The sequence below is a fragment of the Furipterus horrens genome, unplaced genomic scaffold (assembly GCF_987537825.1).
Source record: "Furipterus horrens unplaced genomic scaffold, mFurHor1.1.pri manual_scaffold_4, whole genome shotgun sequence".
In the NCBI taxonomy this organism is placed as follows: domain Eukaryota; kingdom Metazoa; phylum Chordata; class Mammalia; order Chiroptera; family Furipteridae; genus Furipterus; species Furipterus horrens.
In genome coordinates, this window is record NW_028327174.1 from 187,118,352 (window position 1) to 187,138,260 (window position 19,909).

The following is a 19,909-nucleotide window of genomic DNA, read 5'->3' on the forward strand; positions in this document are numbered from 1 at the left end:
CCCAAAGAAAGCTGTCAGGGAACTCTATTCTTCCCTCCCACCTTCCGTCAATCATCCCTCTGTCCACATTCCCAGAAGGCAGCCAAGAGACCTTACGGAGAGGCTCCGTTAAGATATGCAGTCTGACATCCAGGGCTGAAGCAGTAAATCTAATTCCCACCAGGTGTGCACCGACCACTCTCCCTACGATCCTACCCCAAGGGAGTACAGCAGTCCCTCTCTATATCTCGGTTCACTTATCGCAGCCTCACTGTATTGCAGGATTTTTAAAAATATTATACTTAATTATTTATCGCGGATTTTTCGATATATCTCAGGATTTTGCAGTACTGTATACATATGCTGTTAAAGTTACGTAGGTTTAAGAGTGCAGAATAAATTTAAGGTTCCTACTTCACTGGGGGGGTCTAGAACGTAGTATCTGCGATAAGTGAGGGAATACTGTAAATGATTCTAATATGGGACGTCTTACCAATAGTTCAAAGTTTAGATGAATCCTGGCAACAGTAACTGGCTGTTGTTGACTGATATAAAGAAGAATGCTATACTGTACTCAAGCAAAAATGGGCAGGAAAAATAAAAGAGAACAGAAGTTAAAAGACAATATAAAAATCAGCAGTAAGATGTCAGGGGTTATATTTCATATGGGCATAAAACTCAAAACTCAGTTAATCCCTTAAAGTTTGGATTTTAAATTTTATCTTCTTACTACCCATTTTAATCTCTTTTAATTTTGGCTTTACTCTTTAACTGTAATTAGTAATGTCTTTATTTTGTTGGTGTTTATTTGTATGAGGGGTCACTAAGAGATAAACAAATGGCCAACAGGTATACAAAGAGACACTCAACATCATCAATCATTAGGGAAATGCAAATTAAAACCACAATAAAGTACCACTATACCACTTCACACTAACTAAAATGACTATTAAAAAATAACTGAAAAATAATTAAGTGTTGGAATGCATATATTGCTTATAGAAATGTAAAACAGTACAGCTGCTGTGGAAACAATCTGGCAGTTCCTCAAAAAGCTAAATATAGAATTACCTTATGACACAGCAATTGCACTCCTAGTATATACAGACGAGAGAAAGGAAGATAGGAAGAAAGAAAGAGGGACTCAAACATATACTTGTATACCAATGTTCATGCACCATTATTTATAACAGCCAAAAGGTAGAAACAACGAAGTGTCCATCAACTGATGAATGGACAAACAAAATGTTATATACAAACAATGGAATACTATTCAGTAAAAATAAAATAAAATTCTGATACATACAACATGAATGAATCTTGAAAATATTATGCTAAGAGAAATAAGCCAGACACAAAAGGACAAACATTTTATGATTCCACTTATGTGAAATATCTAGAATAGGCAAATTCAAAGACACAAGAAGTAGATTAAGGTTACCAGGGGATACGGGAAGGAGGGTTGGGGAGTTACTGATTAATGATTACAGATTTTCTGTTTGGGGTAATGAAAAACTGGAAATGGACCATGGTGATGGTTGCACAATACTGTGAATAAAATTAATGCCACTGAATTATACACTAAAATATGGTTAAAGTGGCAAATTTTTTGTTTCATACATATTTACTATATACACACATAAAAACCAATTAAACAAATGATTAAAATTCAATCCCAGAAAGATCTGTAGAGTGAGGGGCTGATCACCTCAATGCAATCCAATTACATACTGAACTGCTCAAGGAAGGATCACAGATTAATGGAGTCACTCCACTTCTGGGCTGTCCCTATTCTCAAGGATTATCTTCCTAGGCTTTTGATTGAGAGCCTGGAATGTCTCTGACTTCTTAGTCCTGAACATTCTGCCCCTCAGAGAATCTGAGCTGAGTTCTTTAGTCTCCTCCCTAAGAAGTTCAAAATCTAGCAAATGTACTGAGAGGAAGGTCATTTGGTGTTCCTACAGGTTCTCGTCTTACAGTAGGACTTTCTCTCCTATGAAGCACAAGATTGCAGAAGTTTCCCTCTGCCTTTCTGGCACAGCCCCTGAACTTCCACTCCATCCCACAACTCATCAGTGTCCTGGGGGGGAAAAAACAATCTTGTGTTTGGAGCAACCCCAGTTTTTGCCAATGTCTCTTGCCCCCAGCTGTGTCAGTGCTTGGGCCATACTCGTAGGCATCAGCAGAGGACTCAAGAAAAGGAAAGCACTCAACTCTTGGCTAGTCCCTCTCTGAAATTTTAGTCCATCTAGTCCTCATCATTCCCACAGCTCACCAATGAATTTTAAAATGTAATTTTTGCAATTTATCTTTTTTATAATTGTTACAGTAGAAATGTTTTCTGCCATAACTTACTACACCCTGTCTGGTAGTGAAGGGTGGTCAAATACCAGATTTTTAGGATCTAAATGGCAACCTCTAATGAATTAATAAATCTAAATTACCATCAATAGCTGCTAACATAATAAATGGGAAACAACTAGACTTTATTTACCTCCAGATGGGAAAATGACAGATTTAAGGGACACAGCAACCAACTGCAATATATGGACCTTATTAGATCCTGTTTAAAACAAACTTAAAAAAAAAAAAAAGTCAGGGAAATTTGAATACTGATAGTGAACGACCTAAAAAATTATTGTGGGTATTTCTTTTAGGTGTGATAATGGTTACGTTTTTTAAAATCCTTTTCTCTCAGCCCTGGCCGGTGTGGCTCAGTGGACTGAGCACTGGCCTGTGAACCAAAAGGTCTCCAGTTTGATTCCCAGCCAAGGCATGTACCTGGGTTGCAGGCCAGGTCCCCAGCTGGGTGCGTGTGAGAGGCAACTGATCAATGTATCTTATTCACTAATGTTTCTCTCCCTCTCTTTCTCCCTCCCTTCGACCTCTTTCTAAAAGTAAATAAAATCTTAAAAATAAAAAATTCTTCTTTCAGAGATACATACTAAAATATTTACAGCTAAAACTGTATACTGGAGATTTATTCAAAATAAACTGAGTGGGGTAAAAAGGAAGACTGGCTTGGTTTAAGGTGAAACAAGAGTAATAACTGTTAGAGCCTAGTAATGGGTATCTAGGGGCTCATTCTTCTAGTCCCACCATTTTTATGTTTCTAAATTTCCATAATCAAGTTTTTTTGCTTGTTTTTAATACAAATGAATGTTGTCTATTACATTAGCTACCCTGAACAGGTAATTTTATCTCTGTGTCTCAGTCTCTGAGCAGTATGGAATCCATGCTCTCTGAGCCTCTGAAATTCTGTAATTTCTTAGGCTTATTTCAACAACGTTTAAAACCTTCTGGAGTAGAACTTGAAGCTAGATACAACCCGCACGACGTAAATCAGTCTCGGGGCTTCTAGCCACATCTTCTTTTTGACCCAAACCAGTATTTTACTGTGTGACCAGTTGTGCATCTCATTATCAATTTTCAAAGGATAAGCACTGGTCATTAATGCAGGTACACATGCTGCTCTAAGTGGTACACTAAGTGTTGTTCATTACCTTACAAAGGATGTCTGTGGTGAATGGTTTACTGGGAAACTCCAAATTCTTTTCTCTTTTTATAATTATTGTTTTGTTTTGTTTTTATTGTTGTCCCAATTTTTTCTCCAACTCTCCCCTGTCCCGCCAACCTCTCTCCTCTCCCATAGTCATTCCCAACCCTGTTGTCCATGTGGGTCACTTATACTTGTTCCTTGAATAGACCCTTTCCCTTCTTTCCCCACCTTTCCCCCCTTTCCCTTCCCCTCTTGTCTCTGTGGGTCTGTTCCTTGTTTACATGCCTCTGGTTCTACTTTGCTTGTTAGTTTTGTTTATTAGGTTCCTGTATTAGGTGAGATCATATGGTATTTGTCTTTTGCCACCTGGCTTATTTCACTAAGCATAATTCTCTCCAGTTCCATCCACACTGTCACAAAAGGTAGGAGGTCCTTCTTTCCTTCTGCTTCACAGTACTCCACTGTGTAAACATACCACAGTCTTTTGATCCACTCATCCACTGATTGGCACTTAGGCTGTTTCCAGTACTTGGCTATTGTGAATAGAACTGCTATGAACATAGTGGGGCATAGGTTCTTTTGAATTGGTGTGGAAACTCCAAATTCTTAAGCTAGGTCCATATCACATTTGTTTTAATGCACGATAGTAAGCAAAGACTATAAATGCACCTAATATTAAAAATTCCCATTCAATACAAACAATCATTCTAATCCCCTGATACACGAGACGCTGGGCAAGCCCAGAGGAAAGGCAGCTCATCAGTATGACTTGGGACACTTGAATATGCATGAGATGTGGCACAATCTCACCTCTCTGGCTGCGTGATTTCCCAGGATGGCAGCACCAAGTTTGCCCAGCTTTACATATTGACCATTTGTGCTATAGAAGAAAAAAACAACCAATAGGTATTAATACTACCTTAAACTAAGCAGAACCAACTTTCATTTGTGCCATACAAAAGTTGGAAATCCAGTCATTCAGCCTCTAGAAAGGAATGGAGATGAGCAGTTCAAAATTTAAAGCTCTTACACAACTTCTTTAAAGATCTTCCATTCATATCTCAGTGGAGCAGCTCTCTCTGAGCACTTGGAAAGGCACTTGTTGGGGCTATAGGCACTTCAGAGAGAGGGGAGGATAATGGTGCTTCAAAGTTTTATGAGAAGTTGGAGAACTGAAAATTTAAAAAGCATTATTGATACTTTTTTCTATGGAAAGGCTGAGTAGCCATTTTGCAATGAACAGAGGCTTACTGAGAAAAGGTAGGAGCTTAACCCACCTCGCACCTTCAGAAAGTATTCCTTCTCAGCTACTTACTATTTATATGTATGGACTGCGGTTGCAACCAATACTGTAGAAGTGCCTGCTGAGGTGGGTGCTGCTTTTGGTGTCACCTGATTTCCTGAAGATGAAGAAGGAAACAAAGTTGACATTCATATCTTGGTTGAAACTGATTTTTTATCATTCGAGCTGCTTCGAAATTCTTCTTTATGCCTATAGGTAGTGTTAAAATGCTTTTGTGACCATTATCCTCACTTGATCCATCAAAGAGTAGCATGACCTGATCTGGGGGTGAGAAAACTGAAGCTCTAAGCACCCAAATGCCTTACACAATGATAGCAGCAAGCCTAAGACTAGAACCCAGGACTCTGACTCCACTCCAAACAAGTGTGTGGGCTGGACATGAAGCATTACCTAGAAAATGAGGTCATATTCCATCTACTTTCTTTTGCCCTTCCAATATTTTGATAGCTATGATAAATTAAAGTTCTTTCTCCTTCCCTTACTTATGGAGTATGATATTCAGATCACAGTCATTACTTACCTTTCACAGTAGTAATAGACTAATTCTAGTGCTTTGAAATAAGGGTGTATTTAGAGTAAGTCACACATTTACACTCACCACATGAGTGTGTTGATGGAAGAGTAGTGAAACATACAACCAAGAACTTTTCAAAAGCATCCTTGTTTTATTTTTTATTTTGCACTGATAAAAACAAGGCAACAGGCCCCAAATAAACTCCCTTATGCTAAGGTCCACATCACCAAACTGAGAATTAATCCTCTTTGGCCCTCCCAGAAATGGAAGCTTGAACCAGTCAACCAGGAATTGCCTGATCAGCACTAGTGAGGTAATCTGCTCAACTGACCACTGTCATGCCCTAAAGGAAAGTAACCGAGCTGCTTTTTTGCCTAATAAAATTCTTTGTTCTTGCTCCCTTATGCTTATAAAAGTCTTTCATTTTGTACAGCTCCTTGGAGCTCCTTTCAATCCGCTAGAGTGGATGCTGCTTGACTCAGGAACTGTTGAATAAAGTCAGTAAGATCCTGTAAATTTTATTCAGTTTAATTTGTTTTTTAAATTTTGTGTTGACATATTTTTTTCCTGATTGTAGAGTACATGTATAGCATAGAAACTTTAGCAAATACAGAAACACAAAGAAAATAAAAATGACCTGTAATCTCACCACCCAAATAAAAGTTAATAACTTAATGTATTTATTCCTAGTTCTTTTTCTACACACATAAACTTTGCACTTTATCTTTTTGAAACAAAGTTAATGATTTAATTTGACAACCTCCTTTTCCCACTTAATATAGGCGTTTCCTTTTACTTTTCAAACTGTCCAAGTCAAAATAGTCCTAAAAATGTTTTTAGTGGCTACATAAAATACTATATCATGACTCTACCAAAATGTATCCAAATTCCTATTGTTGGATATTTCTTTGAGCTGTTTCCAATTTTTTTCTATTATAAATAATGCTATGGTAAACATCCTTAAAATGCACATTTTTGTGTGTACCTCTAACAACTTTCTTAGAAAAAATTTCTAAAAATGGAAATGTGGGAGGAAGGAGTATAAAAAATTTTAAGGTTTGTTACATACTGCCCAAATGCCCTTGACAAATGCCACACCCCTTTACACTCCCAACAGCAGTATGGGTCTGCCAGCTTTGCATCCCTGCCAATAACAGGAAATTATCTTTAAAAAAATTTTACCAATGGGGGGAGGCAACAGGGAACGGGAAAGCTATCTCACTGCTGCTTTAATTCGCATTTATTGTTTACAGGGAAGCTGAAATTTAACATTTTCTATAGATTTATATTGTTTTGATGAATTGTCCATTTATGGTGTTCGCTTACTTTCCTAGTCTGGTGTTCATGTTTTCCTTATTTAGTAAAACCCTAAAACGAGTTCAATTCTTCCAGCACTTTCCACCTATGTGTAATGCTATAACATTATAAAACCTTTCTCCTAATATGCAGCGTATGACACACAAAAAGAAACTAAGGCCAGAATTAGGCTATCAGGACAAGTCTGAAACACTGAGAAAAATTCCTGTCTCCTTGAGGTCAGCCTGGGATCCTCCTTCAGGTAGGTTTAACTTCTCCCAGTACATTCTTATCTCCCTGTCTAATGCAATGGAAACAGAAGGTTGTTTCTGGACTTGCTAGTGGGATAAGTGAGTCAGATGTTCACGATCACATGATCTTCTCATTGGCTTCACAGTTCTTCCTCTCTGAAATCAGTATTGTACAGACTGTTGAATTCCCAACTCACGAGGGCTTTTTTAAAATTCATTTTTTTCATTTAAAGCCAGATATTGTATGATTTTTAAAAGATGTTACTTATTTTTAGAGAGAGGGGAAGAAAGGGAGAAAGGGAGGGAGAGGAACATCAGTCGTTGCCTCTCACACGCCCCCAACTGGGGGCCTGGCCTGCAACCCAGGTATGTGCCCTGACTGGGAATTGAACCAGTGACCTTTTGGTTGGCAGGCCGGTGGTCAATCTACTGAGCCACACCAGCCAGGGCAGGATTTTTTTTTAATGGTATGTAATTTCTAATTTTTTTTTTTTTTTTAAGTAAAGTTTCCTTGTTTTCAGTGTCTGTTCTTTTCCCCCTGCTTTTTGGAAATGAATATATATATGTATGTTGGATCTTCTTTGCTACCTTCAATATTTGTCACTTTCTTTTGAAAACTTATCTTAACTTTTTTACTTTAAAAATTTCCTTCTGTTGCCCTGGCTGATATGACTCAGTTGGTTGAAGCATCATCCCATACACCAAAAGGCTGGGGGTTAAATTCCTGATCAGGGCACACGCATAAGTTGCAGGTTTTATCCTTGGTCAGGGTGTGTATGGGAAGCAACCAATTGATGTTTCTCTCTCCCTCTCCCCCCCCTCCCCCTTCTCTCTCTCAAATCAATAAACATATTTAAATTTTTAAAAAATTTCCTCCTTCTAACCTTCTATTTCTCTTGAGGCACAATCTGTTGTGTTTATTCATTCTCTTGATCTAGCTTAGTCTTCATCTCTGAAATGATTTTTTTTAATATCTCTAATTCCTGGTTGAGTCCTGTTACTTCTGAGATTTTCTAATTCGCATTTATGTTCTCATCTTATGTTTCATGTTATTTTCTTAATGTTAATAAGTGGTTGTAGTTTTGATCTGCTCAGTAAGAAACATTCTCATACAAGAGAGCTTTAACTGTCTGTGGAGATATTATTCTTTTCCTTGGTCTCTTTGTTTTTATAATAATTTTGCACAGAGTTTGATTCTGAGACTTTTCTATTGCTCATTTTTATTTGAAATTTGCTTTTCTGAACACTTAGGAGGTTCAAGATGGCTTTCCTAACTTCAGAGCTCCCTCTTCTGTTCTTTGTGTGAATTTCAACAATTGGGTGGATTCCTCTCAAGACTTTCTGACTCTACTTCCATCCTCATTCTTATCTGGATCCTCTCTCCTTCATTTCTAATACCTTTACCATCCTCAATATTAATTCCACTCCCAGCAGGTTCTCATTCTGGGGACCTGTCCTGGAAGGTCACCAGAGTGGCTGAGGTCCAGAAGTTCACAGGAGCAAGAGTGCTGCAGTTCTTTTAGCCCCACCTTCGACCCCTTGTACTTACCCACAACTAGAGTGGGCGAAACTTTCCAGTTTCATCTTGGCTGGTCATATTGTCCATGAACACCTCTTGGCTAGTTTGGGGTTTTCCCACTCTCAGACTCAAATATTCTCCCACTGAATCCATTTGCTCCAATGCAAATGTTGATACCATGCAAGCTTTGTGGTTGTTAGTGGTTTGTCCATATCTGCTTGTATTTGGGGGTTCATGAGGACACCTCTTCAATTGGTTTTGTTGTAAATATTATCCATAGGTTTGTCTTTTATATCTAGTTGCTCTGTTTTTATACTGAAATCTGAAGACATTCAAGAACGATGCTGCAGTCATCTTCCCCACAGACTTCTTATAAAAATATCCCTTGAATAGAATACCTCCAATATTGCTACTTTACTTTTTATTTGTAAATGCCTACATAAGATTGTATAGGTAATTTTTAAGTTCAAATGCCTCTATAATTCTTCTTTGAAAGTATAATTAACTCACAGTGCTGTTTCCTGATTTAAAAAAATCAAGTTATTTCACTGGGTGGGGCCTCTTAGGTTTATTTTTATCTACATCAAGTCAACCACTTAAAACTGAGTCAGAGGCACAGAGGTGATAAAGAGATGTGCCAGAGGAAACGCAAAGGCACAGCCCACTAGAAATCTGGTCAGGTTACGTATGACTTGAAGAACAGGACCAGCGATCCACAGCAAAGCTGCCAAAAGTGACAGGTAACATTTAGAGCAGGGGTCAGCAGCATTTTCTTTAAAACGCCAAAGAGTAAATGTTTTAAACTTCATGGGCCGTATGGTAACCATTGTACCTATTCAACTCTAAATATCTTAACAACATCCTCAGTGCCAGCATTGTGTCTGGCATGTAAAAGGCATGCAATACTTTCATCTTCATTCAACAAATATTTAATTCAATGTCCCTCACCACCTGTACAGCTGGTGGCTCTGGGAAGTTTCTGTCAGTCCCTTGCTCCTCTTCAGGTTCTTACACAAGGACAGCAAAGTCCTTTGGAGTGAATCAGACCAGCATTCAGATTGCAGTTCTGCCACTGACTGCTGCGCGATGACGATCAAGTTCCTAACCCTCCCTGAGATTCTAAAATGGCAGTAGCCTCACACAGCTCACAGAATTGTGAGAATTAAGTAAGAAAATCTATGTAAAGCACCTGAGACCGGACACATAGCAGGCATTTTAGAAGTATTAGTCCCCCTTCTCTTTCATTCAACAGATGTCCACTCAATTTTCTTCTGTGTCCATAGAATGAAAGGTACAGGGATACAGCCCTGAGCATCACTGCCTAGTTGGGAAAATTCACTGTCACCATACATCTAACCCTCAAGGTAAAAAAAGTAATAAGCAGCTCTTCCTTCTCGCCAAAACACTGGACAGTAGCTACTCAGAGGGCCCTCGGCAGAGTTTTTGAGAATGGTGTCCACATGGGGCAGAAAAGCTCACCTGTGACCTTCCTTCATCCATTTCCAACAAAAGGCACACTATCTAGCTGCTAGAATTGGTACCTCAGAACTTAGGGGCATGCACCACTGGTAGTGAGCTTGGCTAGACTGGTCAAGGATGAATAACCTGGCATACCTCTGTTGCAAGGCCGTTGATCCTTTCAACTAACTTGACAGGAGCGAATCCTAACCTCTTAACTTACCTGTTGCTGCTGTTCCCTGGCCTTTCTTAGGCTGCTTTGGGGCTGTGTACTGGAAGAATTCATTTCCATGGTCAGCAGCTGTCTGATCCAGTCCAAAAAGAGAGGCCAATCTGGCACTGTCGATAGAAAATGAAAATGACATTTCATTTGACATATCCGAAACCTGGTATCATTATAAATGCTGCTCACCTATAATACTGAGTAAATACCTCCTTGATTGTATAACCCACCATTCAAGGCTGGAAATGGAAATAAGTGTCTTTGAAATCGAGATTGTATTTTTGATCAGAACAGCATCAGATGACCTTACCCATCCATAAGACTTTAGTCAAGGCATTTATTTCTGGACCTCAGTTTCTGTATCTGTAAATTGAGGTGGTTGTTCCAGATGCTCTCTATGGTCTTTTTAAACTGTAAATTCTTGCCTTTAGGCAAGTCATGGTTTCCTACTTTTTATTAGTTTATTAAATTGAAATAAAACTGTACTATGAAGTTACTCCATCAAACATGATCCTGTCTACCATTTCACCTAACAGGCAGAACCATTCTTTTATCATCCCTTGCAATGAATCTTATGTCCTGACTATTCCATTGAAACTGCTCTTGCTAAGATCACCAACAACCTCTCTGTTACTAAACATAATTTACTGGTCCTTATCTAATTTGGCCTTCAGGCTGCCTTTTTACACTGTCATCTATTTTGTTCTTCAAACAAAATCTTCCCTCAACTTCTGTAGGGATACCTGTGGGTTGAGAAGAAGGACAGGCCCAAATAAGACATCAATAAATATTAAAGGTCCGCGCTCCCAAGATTTTGTTCTCTCTCTCCCTTGGCAGTCTAATTTATTCACCTTGGTATCAAATGCTGATGATGCTCAAATCTGCATTCTCAGCCCAGAATTTGCTCCTGAGTGTCAGACAACACAGATATCCCATAGGCAACACAAATGCAACATGTCCAAACCAGAACTCCTATCTTCCAATCCCCACTGCCCCAGCAAAACCTGTTCTTACTCTTGTGCTGCCTCTCAGTGAATGACATTTTTTGCCAGGGTCCCCAAGACTGGTACCAGGTTCAATGATTTGTTAGAAGGACTCCTAGGCTCAGCAGGTAGTTGTACTCATGGCTAAGATCTATTACAAGAAAGGATACACAGCAACATCAGCAAAGGGAAAGGCATGTGGGGAAAAGTCCAGAGGATACCAGGAACAAGCTTCCAAGAGTCCTCTCCCAGTGGAGTGACACAGGGCATGCGTGTTAATTCCTCCAGCAATGAGCTGTAACACATGTGTGAAGTGTGGTCTACCAGGGAAGCTCATTAGAGACTGAATTCCCAGGCGTTGAGTCTCTGGGGGCTGATAAATAGAAACCCTCTAGCAGGTACCAAAATCCTAGAATCCTAGAAGAAAGGCAGGGTTCATGCATCATATTGTTTATACAAGCAGTTTAGACAAGTGAGCCGCTCTTATCATTTACAGAAAGCTTTATGTCAGGGTGGGGAACAGTTTACCAGTGAAGTTCCCAGATGTCAGCCAAGTGCCAACCTTGTAAGCAGGACTTTCTAAGGATAATGGGTTCAGGTCTACTATTTTGGCTAGTTGGGAAAAATTCACTGGCACCATATACCTAACCCATCAAGGTGAAAGAAGTGAAAAACATCTCTTCCTTCTTGCCAGAATACTGGTTAATTAATAATTTTAAAATAAATGTTAGCCAGTGCATTTAGATGCCAAAGTCTTTATCTAGCCTTAGTTTTATATTCCTTTTCTTTTCTCATCAAAAACAGTAACACTATTTATGCTGCATCAATATATTTTAATAAATGGGGCTTATTTCTGTTGTTAAAAGTACTTCTTTTATGAACTGTGGCATCAAACATTTACTTCTGCAATAATGGTAATGGCACACGGGCAGTCTGGTGGCAATCTGCTTGCTTGATTTCATATCCAGGCGCTTTTACTTTTTAGCTGTGTGACCGTGGGCAATTTACCTCTCTGATCCTTAACTTCCCATTGGTGAAATGGGTGTAACAGTAAAAACTACCTCATAGATTAGTAGGGAGAAGTAAATATGATAATGTCTATACATTACTTAGAAGGATGTGCAGTGCCTGGCATTGAGTAAATACACCATATTTGTTTTATATAGGTGTGCACACATCCTACTAACTTAAAATATTAATTCAACTCAGATCCCTTGTAGAGAAGAAAGCATACTCAATCAATGCACAACTGACCTGCAACTATGAACTGATATTAACAAGAATACAAAACTATAATACTGGAAAAGGTCTCAAAAGATCATCTAGAGAAAACCCCATTATTTAACAGACTAGGGTATGAACAGCCAAGGAGAAAGAAGAGACTTGTCCAAAGTCATACTCCTAACTAGGGGCAGAATCAACATTAGACTCTAGGCTTTTCCGTGTCCCTTACAGAACTTAAAAATACTTTTTGATGATCAGTTCTAGATTTATTTTCTTCTACCTTTATGTTGGTGTTTATCATGACTGTGCTAATCTAAAACACAAGTATACTCATAACTGGCTCCTTAAAAATACTTTGTGATTATTAATACTGGACTGATTTTACTCTACTACTAAATTGAAAGTTTCTTAGGGGTAGGAACTATGCCTTATTCCTATCTGTATAAGCTGAAGCCACATACCTATACTTAGCAGGCATTTACATGTTTCTTCATTTTAAAGTCACAATGGTGGGGAAAGAGCCAAGACCAAAAAAATGAAACAAAAACCACACACTTCCCAATTACTATTTCCCAGTTACCCATGGACTTTAAGAGGCCTGGAAACATGGAACACAGATTATCAATCATCTAGATAGCCATCCTAGGCACTAATACTTCCTTTTCTAATATTAGGCTGGAATATCCTAAATGGAATCAAGTAAGTCATATACTTAAGTCAAGATACTTAAAAATTAATAAGCAAGTGTATTTACAGGAAATTATAGTTACAAAGGAGGAAGTGAAAAGCAGCTACAGTGCTTACTGTCATATGTTTTACTTCCTTAGATAAACCACAGAAGGAATTGCTGAATCAGAGAATGCTGGTGAACTTACTATATCCTCAATCTTAAATCTGATCTGTTCTTCCTGGCTATTACTGGGAACAATAATAAGGTATCTGAATAACTTTGTTTACTAAGACTTTTACCATAAAATTAGCTGTTGTCTATGTTTAAGAGCACAGTCACATGCCTAGAATTAAAGAGTTTGAGGTCCTACGAGCCTGCTCTGGAAAGCAGCAATGCTGAGGCACCAAGAACTTATCTCAGGCCAGGAAGCCAGGAAAGAGCACATGACTGTCATTTTTTACCCTGTAATTTTCAGTCAGCAGTGCACTGCTTGTTGCGTGAAAGCTGAAAGCCCTAACATTCATTTATAGACTTCCCCAAATACTTGCACCTAGTGAAGGATGTGAATTTAAAGTATATCTTGTAAACTTTCGCAAGGCACAGCCATATACAAAACTGGTTTGTATGAAAAAAACATTAACTCAAAAGGAATACTACACAGTCAACTGTAGCGGGCTGGATTTGTGTGGACATTTTGGTGAACGTTTTGGGTGGAATAGGGAAAGAATGAATCAAAGCACAGCTTAACTCTAAAATATTTGAGCAACTGAAAGAACCAAAAGTGGAACTAAGTGCACAAAGGTCATCCAACGTGGGGGTAGGTAAGAGTGAAAAGAGGATTTAAGGATAAGTAATATAGAGCTAGTCACAGTACAACTTAAAAAGAAAGCCGGTGTCATTTTATGCATTGAATCTCTACCAGGACTGGAAGCAACTTGAGGGCAGGCACAGCAGCTTAATCATCTTTGCAACTTCTTAGCATTTAGTAGAATGAGGGGTATACATTAGTGTGTTTATCATTCTTTAATACATTTCTTAAATTTGTTAAACAGATGTTCACAAAAGGCTATGCAAAGGTCAGAACTTGGCAGTTTACAAGTAAATATCTAAAGTGATTACTGGAGGAAAGAGCTGCTGCTTTAAGAACTGTACCCCAGGCTAGTTAGTGACTGGGGCAGGGGATAAGGACCACAGTCCCTTAGACTGGTTTAAGTTTTAAGAGTGCAATTTCACAACTATTATTCTTTCAACCCTGTCAGGGCTCATAATCTAGCAGGTTCGGTGTTCAAGCATAGAGCTAACCACGCCTAGCTGTGGGATTAAGGAAGAGAAAGCCTTTTTTTTTTTCTGCCTGGGGCTGCGGGACAAGAGAAAGCACCAAAAAGGGGACAGCCAAGCTAGGCCTTGAAGGATGCTGGAGCTGACTCACCAAGGCCAATTTTTAAGTGTCACCGCCTTGTCCGCCGAGAAGAGAAAGTCTTATATTGGCCCAAGTGACTCCTGTAAAAAACTCTGAGGCAGGTACTCTCATCAGCAATCACCCTCATTTCACAAGAGAAACTATGACCCAAAAAGCAAAAGGCGAACCCAGGGTCACACTGCGTGTCATGGTGAGATGCCGGGCCCAGAACGCTGGTGGACAGACCCAGAAGTTCCGAGCTCTGCGAGGATTCTAAAACCTGCATGTAGAGTAGCGGAATGTGGCAAGGGTCTGGACCCGGAAGTTGAGAAGAGGTCTGATAAGAGAGCGACCCCTCCAACCTTTTGCACGGCTTCCTCAGCCACGCCCTCCGTCCCACGTTTCACAGTCACTCACCCGCCGCTAGGCGAGAGGAAGTCGGTATCGTCCTCGTCGCCCGCACCGAGCATCGCGCTTGCTTTAGCGGGGTAGCCGGGTTTCCAGGGCGTTTAGCAGCCGATGTCGTGAAGTGCTGCGGCGGCGTGTTGCTTTCCGGCAGGACGAACTCTCGCACGGTTTCTCAGCGGAGAGGAGACACTAGGCTCTGGAGGAGGGGGGCAAAGGCAAAGGGGAGGACCTCGGGGGCACGCGCGCCGTGTGACGTAAGCTTCCGGAGCCCTCGGAGGCGGTGAAATCCGCGGGAGCTCCGAACTCCTGCACAGGGATTGGCCAATGGGGCAAGGGGGCGGGGAAGGGGCGGGAATCGGCGGCCTTGGTGGCGGGTTGGACACGTCGAGCCGGTCACAAGTGGTGGGGGCTTCTGAACAGTCGTGAGGGGCTTACGGGTTAAGGTTCTGAAAGGCAGGCGCCGGTGGCGGGACGCGATCTGGGAAGGTAAGGGCTCCTTCGCCTCTCTCTCAACCCTGGTACGAGCTCAGTTCTTTTCCCTCCGGGAGAAGGTCTCTCCACTCCACTCTTCTCAGTTTGGAGAAAGGAGAAAGGGCCCGAGATCAGCAGTCTGGAGACCTGAGCTTTCGGTCCGGCCCCAGCAGTGACATAGCTGGAGTGACCTTGAGACACGATGTTCGGTGCCTCAGTTTCCCCGTTTATAAAACTGGCCTCACGCCCCTACCGCTTGTACCCTGTAGCCGACCTCACTATTTATCCAACGGGATATTGTCCGATGCTTTTGTGTGCCGGCTCGTCAAGAAGCTTTTAGACCTCAGAGGTCATCGAATTCAATGCCATGCTCCTCATAATCCCGGAATTTACAGGTGGGAAAAGAAGGAACTAAGCGCTTGAACGACTGGTCTGAGGTCGCACAGAGTAAAGGACAGGCTGGGGCTGGATCCATGGTCTCTTGATTCAGAACTTAGTGAGCTGATTCAGGTACCTTCTCAGCCCTGAAGCACTGTGTGCCCTCACGGAGTAGTCGCTAGCCTTGGCGACGTCTTGAGCAAAGTCCCCTCGCTGGAGTCCACCTGTGCAGGTGAGGTGCAGAAGAGCTGGGATATTCCGGGGCTGGGTGATGGAAGGAAGGAAACTTTAGAAGCTGAAAATCCCAGCCCCAGCCTTGGCCTGGGTTTTGCTTACTCTTCCTGCCACAGACCTAAGTGGACGTTAGTTGTTAGCTGTCTTCTCTCACTCCGGTTCCCACTCTCTGTATCTTATGTAAGTATTTCTTTGGTTAACCTGGTAGAACAATTTCCACATAGGCCTGGCTTAGCGAAGGTGCGGATAATAAGCACAGCCACGGTAGCGTCCATGTCCATAGATCTCACTCCAGGCTTCCCTTAGTCAGGTCGGCACAACAGGTCTCCCTTACCTGAGTGTTTTAATCTGTTAAACTCAATTCACGAAATTGAAGTGAAATGATTGGTGCCTCCCTCCCAGAGAACTTCGAACCTCTTGGCACTTCCCTTGTTATGCTTTTTATTACAATTTGTGTACCTATAAATTGTAAGGACAAGGGATCGTGTTATTCATCTTGGTGTCTCCAGTGCCACAGAGCACTATGCCTTCTGGCCCATCATGGGTTCTTATTAATTCTTTCTTAGGCTAAGGAATGGATTTCCTCCTTGTTCTCTTATTCCTTAATTGACTCTCTTGCGATTTTTCCCCCGTGTGATCCAGAGAGAATAGCAATGGCTCTTGCCTTTTGTAGGTAACTTCCAGAAAGATAAAAATGCTGTACTAGCTGTGAACTGTCTGAGTCGCTCAGTCTCTTTTGTTTATTGAAGATGTCTATTGTTTAAAGCTCTAGGGGAAGGCAGCTAGGAATATTATATGTAACTCTAGCTTTTGTTGGTAAAGTAGTCCTCTGTTGAACTGAGGGATAGGGCTGTTGTCTCCTCCTGTGTTTATTTTACAGAATAAGATGGTTAAAGCAGCGAAGGCTGGAAAGTGTTAAAGCAATGACGCAACTGGAATCTAAGCGCTAGAACAGGAACCCTTTACAGTAGCTCTGTTTAGAATATGAACTTGGTTACTTCTCAGGAAATAAAAGAATGAATTGCATAAGTAACATAGCTCTTTTTAACCTCTCTCCCCAGTACTGGTCATTGTCATTTTAGCACCGAAATATCTAGTGCTTTTAAAAAAACACTGAAGGATCTTTTGTGTGTTTATCTTGCATTCTCGAATAGGGCGTTTTTTGCTTTTGTTTTTTTAAGATTTTACTTATTTTTCAAGAGAGGGGAAGGGAGGGAGAGAAACATCAATGTTGATCAGTTGCCTCTCGCACACTCCCAACTGGGGACCTGGCCCACAACCTAGGCATGTGCTCTGACTGGGAATCAAACCCACAACCTTTTGGTTTGCTGGCCAGCACGCAATCCACTGAGCCACACCAGCCAGGGCAAGTAGTAGGGCTTTTATATCTAGACTGTTTGAGTAACCTTTTTCTATAGGTAAGAGTCCTAAAATCTGAATCAGCCTTTTTGGTGATTAGAACACCGCAAATGAGTCTGCCCAGATCACTGCTGTGGGAACACAGTTGCTGGTTCTGATCGGCAGTATAAGGAAATGGAAGGTAGTGGTGAGGCGTCCTCAGTGTTTGAACTGCAAAATTGGGGGCACCTAAAAAGCCATGTCTTCCTTAATTAGAACATTGGACTAGGAATCAAGAAACCTGAATTCCCTTCTCAAGCCCTTCTAACTCACCCTGAGCTTGGGCCAGGCTCCCTAAACACTGTAAAAGGACTGGATTAGATCCAGACGTCTATTAAGTACTGCTGGAGATGCAGAGGTAAGGCACAACCCTGGTCTCAAGTTGAATTAAGCACTTTTATTTGTACAGAGCTTTTAGATGTATTTGTAAAATGTATTGATACCCTAAAGATTAACCAGGAAGCCACAGTTTTAACAATTCCATTCAAAATCAGTGGTTTTGCTACAGAGATGACAATTTAGGTACACCATACTAATCTGTACTGGTAAATGCATTTTAAAATTAATAGTTTAAAGCTGTAACCAAGTTAGATCGTAAATATGGTGATAAGAATATGAATTGAATGTAGGTTTGGGGGGTTGATATTGAGTTCTTAATGTTCAATCACTGAAAACAGAAAAATGTTAGAACACAGTTCAGGAAATAATATCTGAAAACGTGCTATGTGCTGGGTGTTGGCTAAGATTAAAAAAAAAAAAAAGAGTTAATCAATAGTTGAGTAGTGGGAATAATTGTAGTATACAGACAGCCATAATAGAAGACGTAGCAAAGTAAGTCCTATAAGTAAAATAATTATTGCAGAATTTAAAAGGGAAAAGTGATCCTATCTAGTTTGGAGGAGTGTGTGAGGTTAGATGATGGGCTTTGAAGATGAGTGGGATTCCAAGTGGAAGTGAGAAAATAGGACTTCCCAGATTGAATGCGGCTGGCTTTGGCAAAAGCAAAAAAGCAGGAAAGAAGGCAGAAATTTCTTAAAAGATAGGAGTTGCTCTCTTATCTGATGCAATTAGGATCAGTAGTTAACTGAAAAAGTAAGTTAAAGCAGGGAATCATGCAGATACTAGTTACACGCAGACCTTAGATATTTTACTTTAACTTAAAACATAAACATCTTGTTGCCATTCTTAACATAAGCCTTTTCTTGGAGTGTAGGTCTCAGGGATCTGCAAAGGTCAGCGTTAAGGGCCAAGTCTCATCCTGTCTGCTGCCTGTTTCTGTAAATAAAGTTTTATTGAAACACAGCCAGGCTCATTTCTTTACATATTATCTATGGCTGTTTTCACATACAAGGTGGAGTTGACTGGTGGTTTATATCGTCTTTATCTAGTCTTTTAAAAGCTTTCAACTTGGTTTTCATAGAAGCAACTGCTACATTCTTAAGTTCTGGAGCCAAATTATTTTGCCATTTTTTTAGTTGTATAGACCTTGGTCACATTGCTCAGTTTCCTCCTTTTGAAAAATAGAGATGATAATAGTATCTAGTTCCTGCAGTTTCTATGAAAATTATCTGTGTTAATTCACGTAAAGCACTTAGAACAGTACTTGGCAGGTATTAAGTTCTCAGTTAATTTTAGCTGCTACGGTTGTTTTTCTCTTCATTTCTACTTCATTACTTTATATAATACTTTATTAAATTATATATTTACAATAATTAGCACATTGGCATAAGTTGGTTTGTGAACAAACACAACTGATACCCTCTGTTAGCACACAACTTCACTGGAGAGGGAGAGCAGAAGTGTTGCTTCCACGATATTGTAGAATAGCCTTGCTAGTGCATTATCAGTTGGTTAAAAGGGTTATATGGGATAACTTGCTGAGAGTATAAAACAATAGCCCTGGCTGGTATGGTGTACTAGTTTGAGTGCCAGCCTGCAAATCAAAAGGTTGTGGGTTCAATTCCCAGTCAGGGCACATACCTGGGTTGTGGACCAGGTCCCCAGCTGGGGGTGTGTGAGAGGCAACCGACCAACATTGATGTTTCTCTCTCTCTCTCTCCCTTCCCCTCTCTCTGAAAATTAATAGATAAAATCTTTAAAAAACAAAACAAAGCTATAAAACAGCAGTGCACATAGGAAAGTAGAGGATTAAAATTGAAAAGGAAACCAGGGCCATATTTGTCAGTACCTTGAAGGACAAGGAGACAAGTGTGTACTTAGTTCTAAGTAACATAGTGATGTAAAAAAATTCAAATGGTTTAGGAGTGTATGAAGTACAGAGTAAGAGTTTCCCCATTCCACGTGAGTAGCCACTTCATTTTTCTAGCAGTCCTCTAGTCGTCTAGAGCTGTGTGGATTAAATGCAACAAGGCATGGTAAACACTACTCGGGGCACTGGTATTAATCTGTTAGAAAACCTCAGCCCAGTTTTTTTGGTGGGAAGGAATCATCAGTTTTGAATTGAGAAAACTAAAGGATCTAGACTGAATGGGAATAAAATTAAACGACTGCTCTAAAGGTAACAATTTATACCATAGTCTTTAAGAATCTCTGATCCTTAAGTCTCTGTTCCTCTCTTTGTTCCAGTTTGGCTCTGCTGATTATTCCTCTTTGTACCTTTCTCATCAGAACTGCTACAAAAGAGGGGAAAAAATGAAATAATTGTCATTGGAAAAGCAAGTGTTTACAGTGACAAGATGACT

General features: G+C 40.3%; 2 protein-coding genes across 5 annotated transcripts in view; one reads left to right on the plus strand and one right to left on the minus strand.

Annotated features, from left to right (window-relative positions):
• FKBP15 (FKBP prolyl isomerase family member 15) overlaps positions 1–14,901 on the minus strand; it is a 53,045-nt gene extending 38,144 nt beyond the window's left edge. For 2 of the 3 annotated variants that reach the window (XM_090274583.1, XM_090274582.1), the window contains exons 1-5: positions 14,736–14,901; positions 10,043–10,158; positions 4,794–4,878; positions 4,289–4,358; positions 473–547 (exon numbers count right to left, since the gene is read on the minus strand). In XM_090274583.1, coding sequence (XP_090130709.1) covers positions 473–547; positions 4,289–4,358; positions 4,794–4,878; positions 10,043–10,158; positions 14,736–14,788 — 399 coding nt within the window. In that variant the 5' untranslated portion in view covers positions 14,789–14,901. The remainder of the gene's footprint in view (positions 1–472; positions 548–4,288; positions 4,359–4,793; positions 4,879–10,042; positions 10,159–14,735) is intronic. The other variant, XM_090274584.1, reaches the window with a different exon arrangement.
• A 183-nt stretch (positions 14,902–15,084) lies between these two features.
• SLC31A1 (solute carrier family 31 member 1) overlaps positions 15,085–19,909 on the plus strand; it is a 29,130-nt gene continuing 24,305 nt past the window's right edge. Inside the window, exons 1-2 of one of the 2 annotated variants that reach the window (XM_090274586.1) lie at positions 15,085–15,212; positions 15,593–15,807. The gene's annotated coding sequence lies outside the window, so the exon portion shown is untranslated. The remainder of the gene's footprint in view (positions 15,213–15,592; positions 15,808–19,909) is intronic. The other variant, XM_090274585.1, reaches the window with a different exon arrangement.